At 33.5% G+C, this 23,260-nt stretch overlaps 3 protein-coding genes across 3 annotated transcripts; 2 read left to right on the plus strand and 1 right to left on the minus strand.

Moving 5' to 3' along the window:
• The first annotated feature begins 6,428 nt into the window (after positions 1 to 6,428).
• LOC112019051 (UPF0481 protein At3g47200) lies at positions 6,429 to 7,750 on the plus strand. Its single transcript, XM_024051587.1, has 2 exons — positions 6,429 to 6,990; positions 7,053 to 7,750. Exons 1-2 carry the CDS (start codon positions 6,429 to 6,431, stop codon positions 7,748 to 7,750), a joined length of 1,260 nt encoding a protein of 419 aa, XP_023907355.1.
• Positions 7,751 to 8,902: 1,152 nt separating this feature from the next.
• Positions 8,903 to 11,376, minus strand: LOC112019038 (lycopene beta cyclase, chloroplastic/chromoplastic). Its single transcript, XM_024051573.2, has one exon. It carries the CDS (start codon positions 10,804 to 10,806, stop codon positions 9,295 to 9,297), a length of 1,512 nt encoding a protein of 503 aa, XP_023907341.1. The 5' UTR covers positions 10,807 to 11,376; the 3' UTR covers positions 8,903 to 9,294.
• Positions 11,377 to 16,442: 5,066 nt separating this feature from the next.
• LOC112012048 (uncharacterized) lies at positions 16,443 to 21,325 on the plus strand. Its single transcript, XM_024044407.2, has 4 exons — positions 16,443 to 16,446; positions 17,286 to 17,450; positions 19,670 to 19,934; positions 20,875 to 21,325. The coding sequence occupies exons 1-4, from the start codon at positions 16,443 to 16,445 to the stop codon at positions 21,107 to 21,109; spliced, it is 669 nt and encodes a 222-aa protein (XP_023900175.2). The 3' UTR covers positions 21,110 to 21,325.
• Positions 21,326 to 23,260: the final 1,935 nt, after the last annotated feature.

Consider the following 23,260-nt stretch of genomic DNA (forward strand, 5'->3'; position numbering starts at 1 on the left):
GGGTTAATCCTTGTACTCCAACTTATTCACTAGTAGATCATGTCGACTTGAAGGGTCGCAGAGAGATTTTTCACCAAGTTCTTCGGCTTCCTCTTCGATAACATATCACTATTTTATCTTGGGTTTGCTATTCTTTTACCCACTACCCTTTCCATTATAGCGTTGCACTTATTTGTTCATCCATGCAATTGTTAAATGCTTCAATTGATTAATTTGCTAATCATGTATATTTCGCATTAAGTGTTTAAACATAAAATCAATCAAGTGGTAAGTTTAAAATTGGGAGACTAAACAAGTTATAGTGTTTTACACTATTTGAGCTTTCAAAGATGTATGTAATTTCTTAAATTAAGCTTGTCTAAGACAAATAAGAGTTGGATTGTGTCGTGAGTAGTATTTCTTTCTTATTTCACAATTGCTACCGTTGATGAGTGATTGAAAGAGTAAAAAGAGAAAAGTCAAAGAAAATATTTGTTATAGTTCAGCTAATAGCTTAAATCCAAGGAAAAGCCCTTGACAACTTCATCTTTGCTATTTTATTTTCTTTTTGATAGATGCAATAAATTTTCAACCTATAGCATTTACTTCATTATAAGGTTTTTAGTGTAGGCGGGCTTCAAACCCATTGGAATTTCAATCATTTTATATTTTATTTTCACTTATATGATAAATTAAATTTTAATTGGTAAAGTATCTTCTCATCAAATAAGAAATTTAAAATTCAAACTTGATGTACATTAAAAACCAAGGGAGCAGCTTGTGTCCAGTGCTAGTGATCACTGGACACGTTGCGATGTGAACATGTGTCCAAGATTGGACACGTGTTCGTATCCTAATGGGTCCAGTGACTAGAACAGAAGCCAGACCCAAAAACCAATTAGTATTTTGGTTTGATAATAAAGAGCAAATATTATATATATATAGTATCCATAGGCCATTTGTGCTAGTTTGCTAGTTGCACTTGCACATCTATGAAAAAATTAAAAGGCAGTAGTTCCCCATGACAATTAGTGACATTTCCACCACCCCTGCCATTTGTGCTAGTTTGCTAGTTGCACTTGCACATCTATGAAAAAATTAAAAGGCAGTAGTTCCCCATGACAATTAGTGACATTTCCACCACCCTTGTTCGCCATACTCTCCAGCTCAATTATGCAGATTTTTGGACTTTCTTATCCTAAGATGTTTGCTCAAATAATTTTGTGGCTTATAATTTTATCTGCATTAATACTTCATCTAATATATCATACATACAATTCCTTTGGAAACCAACCAGTAAGTACATCCAATGTTATTAATTCTGTTTCGTTCAAGCCGAAACGGCCGGAATTTTTGTGCCGGCGTGCAATCTAGAATGTTAGTACCATCCATTCCACCTCGGGTCAAATTTCGGTCTGTTTCGGGATGTTTCGGCTGTTCCGGTCAATTCCGGCCAGTTTCGAGCGAAATGGGAATTTCGGCCGGTACCAATTTACCCTTAAAAAAAAAAAAAAAAAAAAAAATCTATTCTACAACTACATCACTCTACATCTCAAATCAAATCTTCACAGATCCATTCACTTAATATTCTAAAGCTTCTATTTTGACAAGATCTAGAGCTTTAAGTTCACTAGAAAATAATCACAACCCAAAAAGAAATTAAGAAGAGAGAAGGAAAATAACAAGTTAACAACAATGGTAGTGTCTTCAGCAACCTTCATTTGCATACCTGATCTATGCTTTTCCCTTTTATTTTTTTACTTTATTTTCTTTCTTCACTACATTGTTTCACTTGCTTGTCTTCACATTTCGTCAAACCTTCAAATTGCTTGTCTTCACGTCAAACCTTCAAAGTGGTTTAGAGTCTGAGACTTCATGTTATTTTTGAACAATGACTATGGTTTGGTAAAGTTCTGAATGCTTCCTATTTCCAAGATATGATTGTCTTTTAGTGAATTCGAAAATTATTATTTTATTTGGTTTTTGAGTGGTTTGATGGGTTATTAATACTGCTGCCTACTAGACTACATTGAACAGAGAGTCTACTTTGTGTAGGCATAGAGCTCTCTAGTCTCTTTATCAGTTATCACACTGTGAGTCATTAATTTATTATAATAAATTAATAATAACTATGAAATAATGTGGAAATTAGCATAATTCATGCAAAAAATTATAGAAGTATTCAGCAAAAAAAAATTATAAAAGTGGAATAAAGTGGAATATATATATATATTTTTTTTTTTTTTTAAACCCGAAACATCCTAAAACGGTACGCCAAAATTGGCCGGTACCGAAATATTCCGTTCCACTAAACAAACCGAAATAGGTTCCGAAACAAAATTAATAACATTGAGTACATCAAACAGCCACTAAGTGCAGGTAAAAGAAAACACAGTTCTCCTTTCAAATAGATTCAGTGTGTATATTGATAGTTATAGGTAACTTATAAAGTTAGAAAACACCTCCATGAAATAAATATTAAAAAAAAAAAAGAAAAAAAGAAATGGAGTCTGTCATCTCTCTTATCTTGTATAGTTGAACTATGCTTTTCATCATGTCTACCACAGGAATAGCACCCTCTGCTATACAGTAATATTACTAAGAAGCCAAGAAACAGAGGACGCAGGTAGGCTTTTTAAGCAAAAAGGCAAAACAAATGAATAGGAAGAAGTGATAAAAGGAATTAAATTTATTGACCCGATTCCAATTAGGGGTAGCAAAATTGGACACAGCCTGCGAACCTAACACAACACAACACGAAATTAGCAGGTTATGGGTTGAGTTTTAATGGGTTCGTGTCATATTTGGGTTGACTCAACTGACTCTTTTAATAAATGAGTTAGGTTAGTGTTCAACATATGAAACCCATTTGACCTGTTTGACCCGTTTAATTAAATGACATTTTACCAATTTACCTTTCAAACCCTAGATTTATAAACTTATTAGTTGTTGTGATTTATTTTCTTTGACATATAGTGATTGATTATTTGTAATATTGCGATATACTTTAGTTTTGAATGATTATTTGTAATGTAATTATTCGTTAGTTCTGAATTTTGTATTAAAAATATTTTTTTGTTTGTTTTTTCATAATTTTTTTTCTTTTCATTGTGAAAATATTTAATAAATAGGTCAACATGACTGACCCATTTAATAAATGGGTAGTGTTAGGGTTAAGGAATCTTAACCCGTTTAATAAACATGTCGGGTTAGTGTTGACCTATATAGTCGGATACTCATGAGTTGACACAACACGAACTCGACACACGAACACAAATTGACACTCCTAATTTCAATAGTATTTAAAATATAACAATAAATAAATTAAAATTATAAATAAATAAATAAACAAAAGAAGAAGAAGAAGAAGCAAAGAGGTTTATAACTGAATTAGTTGTTACCTTAGTACGATGGTCACTCCACAAGTATAAGTGAGGTGTGGGTGACGGAACCAGAATTTAAGTTCAGGAAGGGAAAAATTAAAATACAGTATTAAAAATGCAATTAATTTGAAAATTTTAATTAGGATTAATAACAAAATAAAACAATTTTACTTAGTGAGAAGGGTATAAAGGTAAATGGGTCAAAATAAAAATCAAAGAGATATGCTATCAATAGTGTCAATGAGTTTTTTGTTGCTTTTTATTTTCTAGTGGTAGTTTGTAGTTGTTAGTGTGGACATGGAGTGTGTTTTGTTCTTTTCTATTTCAGGTGGGGCAAAGAAGCAAACTTTTGGCATGATACAGGTAAAGTGCAGAAACTTTTAGAGGAGCCAGGGGGGTCAATTGCCTCCCCTCAACCTCCCCTGGCTCCGCCCCTGGGAAGGTAAAGGCCAGGGTTCAAATCTCCAAGATAGAGTTTCACATACATATACACTTAGATTAAACTATAGTAAAATTTTTATTTTGTATAAAAAAAAAATCCAGATTTTAAATCTTTCTTCCCATTATAACTAATGAATTATAAAAATAAATAAAAAATTAAAATAAAAGAGTGAGAGATTGAAGTCCCAACACTTCGATGAACTGAGACTGATGAACCACCGCAACGCTTTGACGCCAATAGATAAAAACAACTGTCTCTGTCCTCTTTTCTGCAACAGTATTAGTACAATGCAAGGCAGTTGCATTGGCCATTGCCAATTGCATCTACTTAATGCCACATTCTTGTCATTGTACAAAAGTGGTGGCAGTTTGAGTAATGACTAATGAGCGAGAATTATCATCATTTCTGTGGCCCATTAAGTTCAATGACTTTTTCTTTTCGTTTTTTGACAAGTGAATGAAGGAAATGATTAGATAAAACTTGTTACTTAAAAAGAAATGTTGAATTATTTCAGTTAGAAATGCAAATAGTATCAAAAAAATAAAAATAATATGGATTCTCCTAGGTCTAGCAAACAACCGCTTATCTTTGTTGACATTCTATTTTGCTACCAATGAAAAAATTCAATTTGTTGGCTGAAAATTCCAAACCCCAGGGCAAAATGTCATTTTTATGCCATCACTTAACTTGAAAGCTAGCCTTATAGCTTAACACATAATAACGCATCAAATTACAAAGAGGAAGTTATGGCAAGTTGGCAACATTAAAAACTGGACTGAACTGGACCTGTTTAACCAGTTGAATCAAGAACCGAACCTAAAACCAGTCTAATAAAACCGAAATAACTTGTGAAACACTAGTCAAGAACTGAGAAAAACCGGAAACCACACCCTTTTCTGATTCTTTGACCGTTCCAATTTTTAAAACTATGGATGTAGTTCTTAAAATGTTAGTAGCATGACAAACAATCTTTTTTTGTCCATGAAGTAGGTCTCAAGAAATCAATTATGAAAGAAGACTTTGAAATTGTCATCAATTCTCTTTGGAATGGTGATATGTTTCATTCTGCTTTTGGTCATTTAGTAAAGATCACTATGTCTTATGTCAACTCTTTACATAGCTTTTGTTTTTCTCATACCTAGGCAAGGTAATTCTGTTGCAGATGCTTTAGCAAAGAGAGCTAGGTTTTCTTCTCTGATTTCAGTTTGGATGGAGTTTATTTCTCTTGACATTAGTAGCCTTGTAATAGCTGATTTACCAATTTTTTGGTTAATAAGACTATGAAAAGTTTCTCCAAAAAAAAAAAAAAACACATAATACGCATCAAATTGGACTCTCAAGTCTCAAGGGCAAAATAACCACTTCTTGCACAAAAATTATAAGTTTAGTTCAAAAAATATCAGTCTTTTTTGATAATTCAACAACTAGCAGAAAATTTGAACTTTGACATCTCAATTGGTTGAAGAAGATCATTTAGATAGACTTGAGCCTACAATGATAATTGATTTTTTAGTAAAAGGCGAAAGAATAGTTCGCTGTGCTCACCACATGGTTGCATCAATGTTAATTGATTTTAACTGGTCCTTAATAAGAATAATTTTAATGAATTAAAAATTTTAATTTTCATAGGTCCAAATCAAGGAAAAGAAATAGCATGCATACACGTCACATGCTATAGCAACCTAAAAGATTTTTAGGAATTCACAATTATTAAATTTGTTTTTTCTTCTTAGATGAGTAATTAATTTGAAAAGTCAAAAATATAATTCTTTTTAGGGTTACCTAGTATTTTGACTAGCGAAAACCAAAATATTCTTTTCTAAATGAATCCTTACCAACGCATAATTGCTCCATCCATACACCCGTATCCAATCAAAAGTCAAAACCCCCACCTCAGTTTTGATCTTATTGCAAAATTGTGTCCAATACCAAACTTGCTATGCGTAAATATACTATGAAGGAACCAGCTTTTTTTTATTGTATCATTTTTTAAAAATATATTTATATTTTGGGGTCTTTTATGGGGAAAAAAAATATCCCATTAGGATTCATTTGGGACAGCTTATTTGTTATTTTCTTCAAAAATTAAGTTGAATAAAATTACAACCACACATGAAATAAATATGGTTTTAAAAAGCGCTATAGTGAACTCTCTTTTTTTATAGGAAAAAAACTATAATAAAGTGACGGTGAAAATAAGTTAGATTTTTTATATTAGCATAGAGCTAGTACAAAAGCAAAGATTTACATGAAATCAAGCATGTTAAAGACCTAGCTTGCTCAATAGATAATTAAGACATAAAGCTAGCCATTAGCAATAGTTTATTCATAAAAAATAGTGCAATGTAAATGAAAGCTATAAGCAAGTAACACTTTCTTTTATATTTTTGTTCTACATATCTTGTAAATTAAATTCCAAGCTTGCATGCTTATCAAGTTATAAAATATTGCTGCTTCAGAATAAAAGCAACCGTCCTAAACTTCTCAAACCAAAGTTTCGAAGTATCATCAAGAATGCATTAAATACTAGAACAAGAACCTAAGTTGCTTTGGAGGGAGATTGTTAGAAGAGAAGCTTGGTGAAACAAGCAGCAGCCAAGACCAACCTGTCATTACTGCTGATAATGCCCAGACGCAGAGCAGTTCAATACAAATCATTGCCCTCCTTGGAGGAAATGTTTAAAATGGTAATGGAAGCAGGAGAAAATGCAAACAATAGATCTCCAACCGCAACACCAAAGATAGAAACTATACAAAAGTTTGCATTCCTGCAGCGAGAGAACAAGGGTTTCAAGAAGTACTATGAGCCAAGAGCAGTATCACTTGGTCCTATCCATTATGGCAAGCCAAAATACCAGCTAGCAGAGAAGTACAAGCTTATATTGGCCTCTGAGTTCATCAAAAATAGCAGCAAGGTTATAGACGAATTATACAAGAAGATTGAGGACAACATCAAGGAACTGAGGGAATGCTACGAGGAGGAGGCGACTAAAGACTATCTGGATAAGGCCCTCACTTGGATTTTGTTTGTGGATGGCTGTATACTACAATACATATACTGTGCTACTACTAACAAGTTCAAAGATTTGAATATAAAAAACGACTGTGCAGCCCTTGGACAACAGGATTTGTTTTTGTTAGAGAACCAACTTCCTTATCGTCTCCTGAAAAGGTTGATGAGGTTGAGTGCGAAGGAAAAAGAGTTGCAGGAATCGATTAAGTTTTTCATTGAAAGCTTGTCCCATCAGCAATTAGAGGCGCATCAAGCAGAAAGCAAGAAAGGGGAAAGCCTTCATTCAATGGAATCCCACATGAACAAAGATTATCAATGGATGGAGAGTCGGAGCCCATCCATCTTCTCCACCTTCTGAGGACAACTCTCTTGGATAATCTAAAAAAGGTTAATAACAGCAACCCAAACAATTCAAAGAAGCAGGATTGGCAATCCTATCGCAACGTGAAGGACCTTAAAAATGCAGGGATCTGGTTGAAGCCTAAAACTACCTTCTTAAATGACATTTGTTATAATCCTTCATGTTTCATTGGATATCTTAGCCTTCCTAAGATTTCAGTGGACAACTCAAAAGGGCAAAAGTTCTTCAACTTGATGGCCTTTGAAATGTGTCCGGACTTTGACAGCAATTTTGAGATCACTTCTTACATATGCTTCCTTAATTCACTCATGAATCATGCTGACCATGTTATGGAGCTAAGGAAAGCGGGAATTCTCCACAAAGTCCTTGGCAGCGATCAGGCAGTGGCTAAACTCTTCAATGAGCTTGGCACCAACTTGATTCCAAACCTCAACATATATTCAGATGTAAGAGCAGACATCCACAAGCACCATCGAACATTGTTGAGTCGTTTGTTTCAATTCTATCATGACTATTTCAATAGGCCCTGGTCGGTTCCAGCCTTTTTTGGCATATTATTAGAGCTCGTTTAAGTGTCATCCAAGCTTGGTTCACAGTCAAGCCAACGTCACACAGCTACTGAGGTAACTTATCCGTAGTATCTTAATGATAAAAATTACTGAAAATTTGTTGTGCTGCTGTTGCATGCACAGATTCTTATACCTCTTATACATGATTTCCAAATAATTGGTATCTGAAGAGTTTCTTCGGTCTTTTCTAATGACACTTAGGCATGGGATGCCTAAGGTACATCCAAAGCCATGTCATGCAATTTTTCTTGCTTTAATCTTGTGAGTCTAATAAGTCAAGAGAATGTGTGTAATTTTTTAAATTATGTAAGCGTGTCTAAGACAAACAAGAGTTGGATTGTGTCATGAGTGGTATTTCTTTCTTATTTCGTAGTTGTTATAGTTGTTTGAGTGATTGAAAGAGAAAAAAGAGAAAAGTGAAAGCAAATATTTGGCATGGTTTGGCTTGATAGCCTACATCCATAGGAAAAAGCCCTTAACAACTAGTTGACTACATCTTTGCTATTCTTTTTTCTTTTTCTTTTTGATAGACATAATATAATTTCAACTTATAGTGCAGCCACATTTTAACTTTCCTTTTACTTATCAAAAAAAAAAAAAATTTCAACTTATAGCGTCTGCTTCATAATAATTGCTTTTTATCATCAAGCCAAAATATCAACTGATTTTTGGTGTATGGTGTAGACAGAGTTCAAACCCCAAATCTTTTATTCAATAACAAAAGATTTTACTAGTTGACCTAATTATAACCCACACATTTTTTCTATTCAAGTTGTATTATAATGAGCCCAATGTAAAGTTTATATACTAAAGAACCCTAGGCTTACCCTAGACTAACCTAAGGTTAGTTTCATTGTTGTAGAGTACACGGGCCTACAATATGTATGCCCCCACCCCCCCCCCCCCAGCCCCCCCCCCCCCCCCCCCCCCGCCGCGGCACTCTTTTCTCTCTTCAACTTAAGATGAAACCTTGAGTTTGTAAGATCTTGAATGTATATTAAACATTAAAGAAACAGACTCTGGTTGTCTTTCTTATCTTGTTTGGTTGAACTACACAGTCAATAATGTACTAAAAATATTATAACTAAGAAGCCAAGAAACAGAGGACGCATGTAGGCTTTCCAGCAAAAAGGTAAAAAAAATGAAGAGAAAAAATAAATGGTAAAAGCAATTGATTTTATTGACTTGTTTCCAATGCTGTTACCAAAATAATGTAATGGGCTTCAAATCGCATAACAGAACTTTTACTCAACAAAATGGGTATCCAAACAACAACAAATAAAAATAGCCTCATTTGATGTGAAGGCATCAGACATAAACAATGTTTGCTCACATGTATGAATACACTAAACAAAAAACAGACATTGGCTCATCTCACACAAGGAACCACCACAAGCTAAGAAATGCACATGAGATAGGTAATAGCACAGCAGCAGGTCATCATATTTACGGTATAGAGAATTATAGGCAATGGAAAGTAAACTTTAAGGAGCAGCTACATCAATACAATTAGCATAGAATGTATGGATATCCAATTCCCAGTCATCTTAACTACTGTCCTTTACCAAGTTCTTGATCATGTTTACCAAAGGAACAGTTCCCTTTGCCATAATCTCTACTCTAGACGTATTAGAAGCATGAGAGAATAGTGAAAGCCCAAAAACTAAAAGCTCAGGAAGAAACAGTCGAGATGATAAGAATCCATGCCAATAGTGAGGTTCTAGATCAAAAAATGCATTAAAAAACCTCCTTGTACCTGGTAAATCAAGCTTGAGGAGAATATCCATACCAAAACAGAAGAACTCCCTTTGTCTCCTCCTTTGTATGGGCCACAAATCTTTCCAAATTTCGGCAGACAAGTCATTTCCTGAAAGACCATCAGAACCAAGGTATTGAACTATGGAATTCGCTACAATTGGAGCTGCTGCTAAAGTCCTTGCTACCATATACCCAGTTGAGGGGTGCACCATCCCGGCAGTACCACCAATTCCAGCAACTCTTTGGGGGAGCACGGGAAGGGGCCCACCCATTGGAATGACACAACGCTCATCCTCTTCAATGCTTTTCACTTTTATGCCCAGGTGCCTTAATCTAGCCACCATTCGTTCCTGGATATCTTCCATAGGCACTCCAGGCCGAGCAACTAGAGAAGTTTCCTCAAGAAATATCCTGTCAGAGGAAAAGGGCATTGCATATAAGAAAGTGGGGATTCTACTATTTCTCTCTTTTAACTCCACATTGTTGTTCAGATGTGAATCTCTCCAGTCCATGAAAACCATTTTATCCACATCAAATGGGTGTTCTTCAACCTCTGCCAAAATCCCATAAGCCACTTGGTAACCAGGATTATAGGGCTTGTCATACTGAACAAGGCATCTAGAAAAGCCAGTCGCATCAAGAACTACGGCAGCCTGAACTGTGACACCATCATTGCAAATCAACAAAGATTTAGCCTCCTCGTGGATAACCTTAATAACTTTAGCTTGGTGAAACTTGACGCCATTTGATATGCATTTTTGCAGCATTTTCGACTTCAGCAGCTTCCTATTAACCCTTCCATAAGGCCTATCAAGGTCCTTCTTTGATTGATCATCAATGAACACAACAGCTCCAGACCAGGTAGTGTCAAGGCAATCAAGCAAGTCCATGGACTCAAATTCATCCACCCAAACACCATAGTTATTGGGCCAAATCAATTTGGGCGACGGGTCAATCGCACAAACTGAAAGCCCTGCCTCTGAAACTTGCTGTGCAACGGCTAACCCAGCAGGGCCACCCCCCACAACTGCTAGGTCCACCACAAGGCCCTTTGAAGGGTCATACAAAGGAAGCTCAAAGTCAAGATTCTCCTTTTTAGTTTCCGGAACAAGCTCTAAAAGAGCACTACTACTAGCCTTAACACAACCACTCCTACCCCATCTCATATGAGACCTCTTGGGACCAAATCTAAACTCCTGGTTTTGAAGCTTTGAAGGGCTTGAATTGCTAACTTTTTCAGAAAAACCATGAAGTGGGTTAAAAAATTCAAGTTTGTTAGGTGTTTTAAGTAAAGTATCCATGAAATTCCAATAAGGGTTCAAGATATCTCCTCAAAATCTTAACTGGGTCAGGAAAAAATCCTAAAAAGACAATCTGGGTCCAAGGAATATCACAATTCCAAGTAAAATCAAGCCCGGGTTTTGAAATTACACAAACATTAACTAGTTTGCAGTGGAACTCAATTCACTACCAAATAGTTGCAAGACTCCAAGCAATAAGGAAAGCAAAACGGGGTGAAACTGAAAAGGGTATACAGAGTCTCTGGATTTTTGTACAAAGCACAAGAACTTCTACAAAGAAGTGCAACAATTGAATCTATTAATCAAAAGAAACATAGTAAACAAAGCGGATGTCTTACCTTTGAGTTAGAGAGAGAGAGATAAGTCAGATAGAAACGGAAGCATTTTTGAACTTCGAAGCCTGAACTTACAAAAGCTAATAAAAGGGAATCTAAGAGATTTGTTGATGGTAAAGCATGTGTGGCCTGTCCTCAACGACAAACGGAAGTGGGTCTACGTGAATTCTCAAATAATACAGCTCCAAGCATAAAATAATTATCTGCTACTGTCAAAAAAAAAAAATTTATCTGCTACCTAGAGAAAATATAAATTAATAAAAATGGATTAATGGTGTGACTTGTGACTGTGACTGTGAGTGCGGCTTTGACGAGGCGGCCTCTTTCCTCTTCTGTGAGTTCAATTTGGGAAAAAATTAAGCGTAAATTACTATTTTGCTCTTTCAATTTTGTCAAAAAAAAATTTTGGTCTTTAAACTTTTTTTAAAAAAAAATTATCTCTAAACTTTGTAAAGAATTTTTTTCATAGTTTAGAAACAAAAATAGAGATGGAAAAATAATTTTTTTAAATATTTTAAGAATGAAAAATAAATTTTTAATAAAATTTAAGGACATAAACAAAATAATTTCAATATTTTAGGAATGAAAATTGAACTTTTTAATAATTTAGAAATGAAAAATGAATTTCTTAAAATTTAGGAATGAAAACCAAACTTTTGATAAAGTTTAGAAATCAAAATAACATTTTACCCAAAAATTAATAGATGTGTAAGAGTATTAGTTTAAGATATATTTTTAGAAAAATTATAGAAAAAGAAAAAGTAATTTTTTTTAATGATTTTTTATATTTCTCTTGATGTTAAAATTTTTCTAAAATTGTTTATTAATAATTATCTTAAGAGCACATGTTAATCAAATCTAACATAAAACTCTGTGGACATAACTTTTAGAGAAATGATATGTCCACAACATTTTTACAACAAATCATGAGTTGTGGACGTATCACTTCTCTAACTTTTATAAAAATAAAAAATAAAAAAAAATAATAAAAAAAAAGTCTAAATGTTGATACTGTGATTGTGAATAGGGAATAAAAAATATATGTGAAAAGCATGCATGCACTATATTCTATACATAACAAAGATAAGCTGACAACTATATTGATTTTTTTTTTTTTTTTTTTGTGAAGACAACCATATTAATTTGAATCCTGAAGATCTCAAAATCAGGAATTCATCCTATTTTTAAAGTGTTAAAAATAAAATATTAGAGACATTGCCAAGAAATTTACAAATGACATGGTATATAAAATTAAATTCTTCAAGTGGTCATCTACAAAAATACTACAAATTTGATTGACACGAGTGTCTCAAAGTCTTACAACCTAGATTAAACGAGTGCTATAAGAGCATAAGAGGCTGATTTTTATTAGAAATAAATAGTTATTTCTTATACAATTGAAAATTAATGGTTAAAATCTTTTTAAATCACTTCTTAAAAGTGTTTGTAATCGTAAGCCATTACGTGGATGTTTATGTGGGGATGTTTTGTGGGAATAAAATTTGATAGATAATGAATAGTTTTAAAATTTTCAATTTTACTTTTGTATCTTTAATTAATTAATTTGTCTTGTTGATAAATAACTTTTACTTTGGTAATTGTTTTTTTTTTTTTTTTTTTTTTGGTTGGAAAGTATAAAAAGTGGATAACGTGACTTCTATTCTCTTAATAGAGAAAAGTTAACAGAAATCTTAAGATAGTTTAGAAAATAATTTTAGAAATTTTTTATTAAAAAAAAAATTTTGACAATTTTTTATATTTTTTATAAAAATGTTATCAAAATTTTCTTAAAATTATTCATTAACAAATAGCTTATGGCTGTTAACTGAACCCCTCTTAATGACAGTATAAATATATAGTTACTCCAAGTTGAGTGGCAGACCTAATGTTTAACCCAAAACAAATATTGATTGGTTGGGTGACACTTAATTGTTGTGTCACCCAAGCTTCACAAGACTTCTCCTTAGATGACTATTGGCTAAGAATTTGTCCCATTAAAATTTTGTGAATAGGAAAAATTTAGTGGGAACTAAAATTTATGGCGAAGGGGGAAAAAAGTACAATATGCCTTCACATCTGTCTCTCTCTCATCTAAAGCAATAGTCATGCTAAATTGAAGTAGCTATATATTATTTGTTACATGAGATACAAAACTTGGATGTTTATAAACATATAGTTACAATATTATGGTAACCACATATATAACATATTATATTCTGAGAGGCCCAAATTAGTTGTAGGCTTATGTATTTGTAGAACAACAAAATTAATCTTTGGTTAGTTTATAGTTAGCCTATGATTATTTTGAGTTTTCTAATATATAAATCATATATGGCCCAAACCATGTAAACCTGTTTGTTTACTCTTTTTTTCACGTTTTCACTTATCGTTCATGTTAGAGATATGTATGACATACGGCAGGGGGCCCATTTTCCCTGGGCCCAAACTTAAGTGGGCCCATGAACTATACCTGCCCTTAGGGCCCACCATTTCTAATGGGTAACCCTTACGTGGCCCAAAAGTGTCAGCTCATCATTTAGGAGTTCAGTGGATGACAGGACGGTTTGCATGATTAGTAGGTACATTGATGATGCTCAATTATACCTCGACAAACCAAGAGTGCAGAGTGCCTTGGGGGACTTCGCTACCAAGCAGATTTCAGCGGTCAGCACTAGTCCCAATGTCATAGCTCCTATTCCCAACAAAGCATATTTTTGTCAAGAATAATCAAATTGGATCCCACTCACACGAGTGGTATCAAAGGGCAATCATAACTCAATCCACTATCTTTAAGCTATAAATAGAGGAAGAAAGAGAGGAAAAAGGGTTAGACATTGATGATATAAGATAGAGAGAATAGTCGAGCATAAGAAAGAGAGTTTTTAAAGAAAAAGAGAGAGGCTAGTTTCTGTATTAGACACTTCAACGAGCCTACCTAGGAATTACCCATTGTAGGATACCCAAAACCCACTAAACAAGTAAATTGTGAGCTCAAACACGAGACCCAATCTTCTGTGGAAAATTGGGCTCGCACAAGATATATTAGCACACAAGGTAGGATTGGGCTTCAATCACACAACTACATTAACGGTAACAATAATCAAGAGTTAGGATTAATTATTTTGTAGGTTTCTTCTCATTCCATCCTTAGTCCCTTTTTTTGGTAATCAAAGAAGTCCAAACTAATTAACAAACATGGTGAATTTTCCTTGTACAAATTGGAGGCTCATTCTAATGTCAACAAACAAACAATCTTCCAAAGAATTTAATGTGATAAAAATAAAATAATCGTGGATAGTCATGTGAGTTCCATTAAACTCTTCTTGACATTGCCAATTAAATACTTTTAGATGTTGCTTGTGTGTATTCATCCTAAACATGGACCTAAGAATACACCACTAACTAAGAGGTTAGGGTGGAGAAATGAGTTGTCAAATGGTTACAAGTCTAGGAACCAACTTTAACCTTTACACGAAGGTCTAATATACCTAAACCATGTGTCACATGTCTTTATGTCAAAACTTATTTTTTAGAACTTCATTTTAGGAATTTTTTTTAAAGGCGGGTTGGCTACAAGTTGTGTCCGCAGCCTTGAAGGTTGAGTAAATGGCCTTCATAGATGCAAAAACTCAATTTCCCCTAAATTTGAACAACCGTCTCTCACTAATTTCTCAACAAGAAGTTCAACACAATTTTGAATACATTTTGATTCCTATACAAATTACAATTAAGGGTGTGCAGCCAACCCACCAATTTGTTAAAAGTGACCCAATTCAATCCAGCCTAACTCGCGCTGGTTAGGTTGGTTTTTAGGAGTTAATGAGTTGGGTCGGGTGCAAGTTAGCAAATTTAGAAATCCGCCTAACCCGATCCAACCCACCTATATTTAATATATATATATATATATGATATGGTCTTATTGTTTAATTAGTATATGGTTTGATTTACTAATAAAATAGTTTGTATTGATTTGGTACTATGCTTAAGTTTGTAAGGTTATAAACTTGTTGTTATTTGTGTTGACTTAGTGCTATGCTCAGGTTTGATTAGTGCATCAAACCAGCACAAATAAGATTATAAATCTACTATTCTAATGCTCATTTAAAAAAAAAAAAATTACGTATATTTTAATATAAAACCTACTTTTTCTATTTTATACAATCGGTTTTAAAAAACACTTATATCAGATAATCTATTTTACACAATATTTCAATTAAATTTTATTTCATTATTATTTTTATTATTATTATCATTATTATTATCTTAAATGATCTCTTCCTATTTTGTGTCTATGAATAAAGAAGTATATAAAAAAAATTGCATGTAAATAGTATTTATGTAAATATATATAATTATTACAATAACAATGTAAATATACATGTGGGGGATAAAAGGATCAGGCCCAAATTAACGGGCCGAACACCCACGAGAGAACTGTTTCACATCCGAAGAGAAGGATGAGTAGAATGCAAGGTCCAGATTGGAGCGGAATCCTCTGGGCAGAGGATCATCGCTTTCCGAGGAGGATGTCTCCAGTCCGAGGAGGACATTTCCTGTCCGAGGAGGAAGTTTTACCCTGGTACGATAGCGGAGACTAATTGAGCCGGAGAAAAGCCTGGTTGATCGTCCGAGGAGCCCACCTGATCAAGATAAGCTCAAAGCACACTACCCCCCCCCCCCCAAACCTTTAAAATGTCCAAAATACCACCAAAACTCAAACAATTACCAATATACCCCCAAAATATCACCAAAACATTTGTAACATTTTTTTGAAAAATTTTAGGGTTTCAATTGGGTTAGGTTTCTATTGGTCTTGTATTTTGGAAGTCTTGATAGAAATGAAAAGGAAAAATGCATTAATGGTACTAAAAAATGTTCACAATATAATATGAAAATGATTATGATCGATAAACTTCAACAACCTAATTATGAATGTTTAATTTTTTTTTTTTTTTTGGGTGATAGGTAACGTGTTAATTTGTAATCCTATAGTAAATTTGTGTTATCCTTAGTATCACTAATAATAATAAAAAAGGTAAACAACCATTATACATACACACACATACACACCTACACATATATAAATACATACATATACACATACACACATAGATTATTTTATAAAATTTTGAGCCTTTTGTAATAGGGGACAATGCCTTTTTTCTTATGAGTAAAATTTTGAGCCTTTTGTGATGGGGACCTTAGGCCAGCCCTACAAGGGCATGGGTCTATTATTTGACAGTTTTGAAAATGGCACCAAATTCAAAGTCCAACCATTGGATAGGAAGAGCACAGTAAATAATGGGTATTGGTGAAATTAGGGTGTGATTGGATGGCTTGATTGTGAGAGCGGACCGATCAAAGTATGGGTACACAACATGTAACCTTCATGCACCAATTTAGATTCCAATTCTTAGCGTTGGATTTGCATAGCATGGTAAAATATTGGTGTTGATGAAATTTAAGCTCAATTAAACAACCAGATTGAGCTCAAATTAAACCATTTTCACATATAAGCAAACCCATCATTTATTTTAATATTTAATAGTTGAACTATATTGTTATTTTATAGTATTTGATATAGCTCACTGTGGAGATTTCTAATTGTTCTTTTAATATATGACATATAATCTTTTTTATTATCTAATTTTGGGAAGCTATTCAATTTATGAATAATATCTAATTTATTTCATTAATTAACCTATGTATTTCATATACATACTCCTATTTATTCTTGTTTATTATAAAAAAATTATGCTAATTGTTTAAACTTTAAACCTTATAAACTTCAAACCACATGCCACTACATATATTCTAAAATTTAAATTAACAAAAAAAAGTTTCTTATAACACACAATTTCTTATAAACATTTAAACCTTAGCGCCACATGTCCATCAATTCCCCTTTCCCTCAAAATTTTGTTCACTTTTCCCTCTAACACTCCTTACTTCCAACACCCTCGGAACACAATTCCCCTTTCCCTCTAATTTTTTCACTTTTCCCTCTAACACTCCCAACTCACGCCAACTGATAACACGCAACTGCGCGGCAAGACATCCCAAAAAAAAAAAAAAAAAACAAATGAGAAAAGCGCCTAAAGATCAAGACAATTGAAAAAAAGAATACCTAACTTTCTAAGTGAGACAAAGAAGAAGAAGAAGAGCAAGAGATCTGGCATGATTGCTCTGACCAGTACCTCTTTCTCGACGAAGACTTCTCCGATCTCAATCTCCTCCAGTTCTTTCGCCTCCAAGGCTCAGACAAGCACGGCAACCGCATTTTCCGTGTTGTGGGAAAGTACTTTCCTGGTAAACAAACATGACTAAGACCTCTCTCGCTTGTTGCTTCACTTCGTTTTGTGTTTTTGTTATCTGGTTTTGTTTAATTTGTATATCCTTTTATTTTATTTTATTTTATTTTATATGATGATTGATATTGATTCTTATTGTTTTTAAGCAATTTGATCTAGTTTGGCATCTGGGTTTTTGTTGGTTTTGAAAAAATAAAGTTCCTCCTTTTTTGTGGTGTTGTAATTTGATTCAGATTTAAGTGATGTTGTGAGTAACTTTTAGGTTATTTTGGCATCTGGGTTTGTTTTGTTTTCATGTTTTATATGGAAGATAGTTTATTTTTGCTTTAAGTTCTGTAAATCAGGTAAGGGGTTTGTTTGGTTTTATCTGAATTATTAGTTATTGAAATGGGTTCTATGTGGTCTTTTGTGGAAGCTGACTAATTTTGAAAGCCTTTTCTTTTGCTGCATTTGTGTGATTTCTATTCAGTTCTCCATATTCTCAAGACACAAACAGTGAGTTTGAAAGGTTCAATATTGAAGTTTTCTAAACAAATGGTTATGGCATATGGAGATGGATCAACATTATAAGCTTATGAGAAACTCTAAACAGTGGTGAAGGACTTGTGAGAGCACCTAGCGTTCTCTTGATAATGTTGAAAGCTTTCCATGTTTTGTTTTGTTAATCTATATATTACTAAAAGCTGAAGCGTAGCATTTAATGTTGCTACGCTGAGCCACCTCATCATCCACCTCATATTTTTTTAAAAAAATCATTCTTTCCTTTATGATTTCTCTCTATTTTTTATTTTAAAAAAAATTAAATATATATCATGGGCAAACATGTTAATGCACTCTATTAAGATGACTATTCATCTCCTTCTCAAACAAAAGAAAAAGAAAAAAAAGATGACTATTCATCTGCTACTAATCTACTACATATACTAAATCATCTCAATTGTTATCCATACAACATGATTTATTATCTTTCGTTACGACTATTCACATTCTTCCATCCAATCTATATATTACTAAAAGCTGAAGCGTAGCATTTAATGTTGCTACGCTGAGCCACCTCATCATCCACCTCATATTTTTTTAAAAAAATCATTCTTTCCTTTATGATTTCTCTCTATTTTTTATTAAAAAAAAAAATTAAATATATATCATGGGCAAACATGTTAATGCACTCTATTAAGATGACTATTCATCTCCTTCTCAAACAAAAGAAAAAGAAAAAAAAGATGACTATTCATCTGCTACTAATCTACTACATATACTAAATCATCTCAATTGTTATCCATACAACATGATTTATTATCTTTCGTTACGACTATTCACATTCTTCCATCCAAAAAAAAAAAAAAAAAAAAAAAAACTCTACATTGGGGGCTGCTGTACAGATTCTTTTCAGTCAAAAAAAACTATCTTGGGTGCAGCTGTATGATTTTCTCATCAATGTTTTCTAGATTAGCTGTAAGATATGAATCTGTTCTCTACACCTCATTCTTTGTTTTTCTTCTCTTTCATTTTCCTCTCTTTTTTGTTTTGACCCCTTTGTTTCCATCTAATTTCTTGTGAGTTGTGACTTCTTCACATTGAACCCATAGCACTTCCTTGCTGTTGCAGTCTATGTTCTTGATGATGTATGTTTTATTTATTTATTACCATTTTGTTTCCAAATGATTTTTACCTTATTCAATGATTTTTTGTGTCACTGATTATTTTTCTTATCATTCTCATTTTACCGGTACTTACATTTAAACACATGTTACATCTTGAATAATCAACATTCTTTGAATGTTTGGGCTTATAGTCGTATTAGTCTGATATTTTCATAATTTGTTCCCATTGTCTTACTATACTTTGAATGCAAGTTTCCTGTTTATTCTTTGTTTCTAATCATATTAGCTGCAACCTCCTCAACTTCTTCTTTGTGTATGTTACATTCAAATTATAGAAACCATACTTGTGGATATCTTTTGGTTATTAATTTTTACTGTCCCCCCATGTCTACTAATTTATTTCTCCATAGCTTTTGTTTTTATACCTTAGAACTAATTTATCAGCTAAAATGATTTTGTTGATGAATACAAACAGCATGGGGGCAGTGTTGTAGATGTTTGTGGTGGTTTACATTGGACCATTCCAAACAAGGCTTTTGTTCATAAAATCAATTGTTTACATATTTTAATTATTTGATGCCCTTACGAGATGCCTCTTTCTTTTATGGAGCAGCTGTGGTTGTGAGTGGAGAGAGGCTGAAGAAGTATGTTTTCCACAAAATATGCAGTGAAGTGCCAGAAGGGCCATTCTGCATTGTTTACATGCATAGTACTGTGCAAAAGGAGCACAACTCCCCTGGAATGACTATCTTGAGGTGGATTTATGAAGAACTTCCCTTGAACATCAAGGAGAGGCTTCAAACTGTTTATTTTATTCACCCTGGGCTTCGCTCAAGACTAGTTTTTGCCACTCTTGGCAGATTCTTCCTTAGTGGAGGGTGAGTGGTTTTGTTTAGTTTATGAATGTTATAAAATTATTTGGCAACAGGGATAGCTTAAAATTAGAATATCCGGATTTGGAACTGTTTTATAAGTTGAGAGAAAAAGTTGAGCAACTTATCCAAAAAATTCTGCATTATACTTAAATTTTCAGTAGGAAATGTTTTAAATAATTAGGAATGTTGACTTCTGATGGCCATCAGACTTAAGCATGCAATATGCTTCTTGATATCAGACCACAGTTGAATGAAAAGTTACAAGTTGCATGGGCACTGCCATGGTCTAATTCTTTAGCCAAGTTTGTTAAAGTAAAAAGGTCTCATGTTAGAGATTGTGAACAAAGTATGTTCTAAGCTAGACAATACTCCAGATTCTTATACTTACAAAGGTCTCTGAAATTTTAAATTTATTATTTGAATGCAAATACTTTTGGTGTTTCTTTATTTATTTAATGCACATAAATCAATAACTGCAAGTCATACAACAATGCTAATGTAATTTGTAAAACAACAGTCCTAGAAAGTTGGGTGAGCTGCAGTTGATAATGATAGAATATGGAAAGGAAGTAATTCTGGGGGACTTATGTCTTTCAGGCCATTAGAAATCATTCAAATGCCTACCAGTATCCATTTTACTTGAAATTGATTTGAAATACATATTAAGCCTTAAACTAAAACTTTAGCATGTAGACAACAAGTGCATTGCTTTCTGATTTGGTAGTTAACATGTGAATTATGCAGAAATAACTCTGGTGTTGCAAATGGTCTTAGAATTTCTAGTCCCAAATTATTATCAAATAAAATTAAACATGCATGGTTCCCTGGCCTTGATATCTTAAATACATGTCACTGTTGTTTCCAAATTAGATCTGTGTCTGAGCTATGCCCATCAGTGGTTTTGGGTGCATTTTTGTTTCATATTCTCTCTTTTTGTTTGTAGCTTATATTGGAAAATCAAGTATGTGAGCCGCCTGCAGTACCTTTGGGAAGATATTAAGAAGGCAGAGGTCGAGATTCCTGAATTTGTGAAAAACCATGATGACATTCTTGAGCATAGACCACTAACAGACTATGGCATTGAACCAGACCCTTCACACTTGACTGAAATTCCTTCCATGGCTTACTCATTTGGGAGGTATGAAGAGAGATGGAAAACCAGGGAGTATATGTCATAGTTTAGCTATTCTAAGAAGTAGACAGTGAGGTCCATGAAATTGGATTGCCGTTGAGTTGTTGCAAATCTTATGTATATACAAAGCTCTGTACAGACTACTCCCTTGTATTGTGTACCTCCTCTTGGAAAGCCTGTAGCTTTCTATTTCTGATCAAAACTTATGTTGAGAGATATTTAGTAACTCTTCATGTTTGATTAAAACTGTTAAAATTTTCTATGATTACGTGTTTGTTTAAACAACCCATCCTGGATTCAACCTAGGTAATCATGGTGCATCCATCATAAAACCATGGTACTTATATTTTCCTGTTATAATTCTTTTGAACCTCTGGTTTTGACCTCAACCATAGAATTGAAATGATGGATTGGATGATTTACAGGATGATGCTTCATTGAACAGTAGCCATTTATTCTTTAATTAGTTTTCCGCAAATTTGGTGAAATACAATGAATTCTGTCCAAATAATAGATAGTCATCATGCAAAAGTATGTTCTAAAAACCTTCCTGATTCTTGGAGTCTATGGAGCAAGTTGTGGTTGAGGGAGGGGTTGGGGAGAGGAGGATGAGGTTGTGGCAGTTGGGAGTGTTTGGGGAGTCTGGACACTGTAGGGTTTGGGATGTAGGAGGAGAGGAGGTACCTGGAGGGAGAGAATGAAACTGTTGCTGAGATTTTAGGAGACAGGATGGTAAAGATGAACAAGGATTGTAGCGTTTGATGAGTTTTTGGGCTTGTTAATATGGATGACTAGCTGTTTTTGCTTGCCCCTTGTAACAGGTGCTGGTCTTGGGAAGTGAGAACAAATAACATACACAAAAGATTTGTTGAAATGGGGTGTCTTAGATCATCTCCAGCAGGTTCTTTAAATTTTTGTACTGTTTGGAGAATAAACAGTGACTTTTACATTTTAGCTACCCACTTTTTGAAATGCATTTTCTAACAGATTCTCTATTCTATTCTCTATCTCATTTAAATATTATTTCTTCATTCATTCTTTATTCATTATTTTTTTTTTTTTTAACAACATATCTTCCAACATTTTTTTATTTAATACCTGATTATTATCATAGAAAAAAACATTTGAAGGATGTACAATAGCTCATCAGATTTGATGAGCTAATACTGTTCATGAGCCAAAAAACAATTCAGGATTTAGAGAATCTATTGGAGACTATTTTTTTGGTCTCATTCTCTATTATGGAGAATATTTTGCTTTTAGCTACACGATTGGAGATGCTCTAAGTCTTTGCGCCTGGAAGCCACAGATGGCAGAGGTTTTTCCTTGGTTTTGTCATCTACAAATTAATGAGTATAATAAAGAGAGAAAAATTATCCTATCATAATTAATTTCAGGCTAAAGTACTAAACGCAAAATGTAATGCCCCAATAAGATCATTATGACCAATATTAATAACAAAATAAAATCACAACAATATCCCTTTGTTATCCTCAAATTTAAAAGTTTAGTAACAAATAAAACAAAAAATTTAAAACGAAGGTATAATATTCCTATGCACGTTTCCAGATAGCTAATTTTCTAAGGTACAGTTAATATTAACCATTATAATCCAAGTGTTCGATCTCTCTTCATGTGCATAGCACGTCCAGGTGTGCATGATATATGAATCAATAAATTTGCCTAATTGGATTTGCGAATGCCATTTATCATACTCATATCATTACCCTAGGGAAAGTACCATATCAAGAACCAACCTCTATTTAAAGCTCCAATCACTATTTGGGTGTACTTGTGTGTCTATCCATTAGAGAGAGAGTCATGGGCTGCGGCAAATCAAAGAACACTGGTCAAGGTAATTGGCTATTTATATATATATATATTTTTTCTTTTCTCTTAAAATTTGTTTCTCTTATTTTGCATGCACATCTTCAAATAATTTCAAGTGCTCCTGCTGCCTAATAGTAATAACACGATGTCTTCTATTATTTTCTTCAGTTTTGCACCAAAATAATGTCATCAGAAAAAAAAGTAAAGACGAGAAGAATGGTGCTTTTGAGAAAGAGATGCCTCCTGTAGATAAGGAAGAGAGTGTAAAAAAGGAACATGATGCAGAGGAGCCTATGTCAGATAAAGAAAAGCCTATTGCAATGGAGAAGTCTGATTCAGATGATGAACTTTTCTTTTCAGCAGATGA

Source organism: Quercus suber, unplaced genomic scaffold (genome assembly GCF_002906115.3).
Source record: "Quercus suber isolate HL8 unplaced genomic scaffold, Cork oak 2.0 scaffold_11, whole genome shotgun sequence".
Lineage (NCBI taxonomy): Eukaryota > Viridiplantae > Streptophyta > Magnoliopsida > Fagales > Fagaceae > Quercus > Quercus suber.

Bases quoted from the DNA above. Each gene is read 5' to 3' on its own strand.
- LOC112019051 (XM_024051587.1), top strand. From the start codon at position 6,429: ATGCCCAGACGCAGAGCAGTTCAATACAAATCATTGCCCTCCTTGGAG. The intron at 6,991-7,052 runs GTGCGAAGGAAA...TTGTCCCATCAG, and splicing joins GAAAAGGTTGATGAGGTTGA to CAATTAGAGGCGCATCAAGC.
- LOC112019038 (XM_024051573.2), bottom strand. From the start codon at position 10,806: ATGGATACTTTACTTAAAACACCTAACAAACTTGAATTTTTTAACCCA.
- LOC112012048 (XM_024044407.2), top strand. The intron at 17,451-19,669 runs GTAAACAAACAT...TTTATGGAGCAG, and splicing joins TGTGGGAAAGTACTTTCCTG to CTGTGGTTGTGAGTGGAGAG. The intron at 19,935-20,874 runs GTGAGTGGTTTT...TTTTGTTTGTAG, and splicing joins AGATTCTTCCTTAGTGGAGG to CTTATATTGGAAAATCAAGT.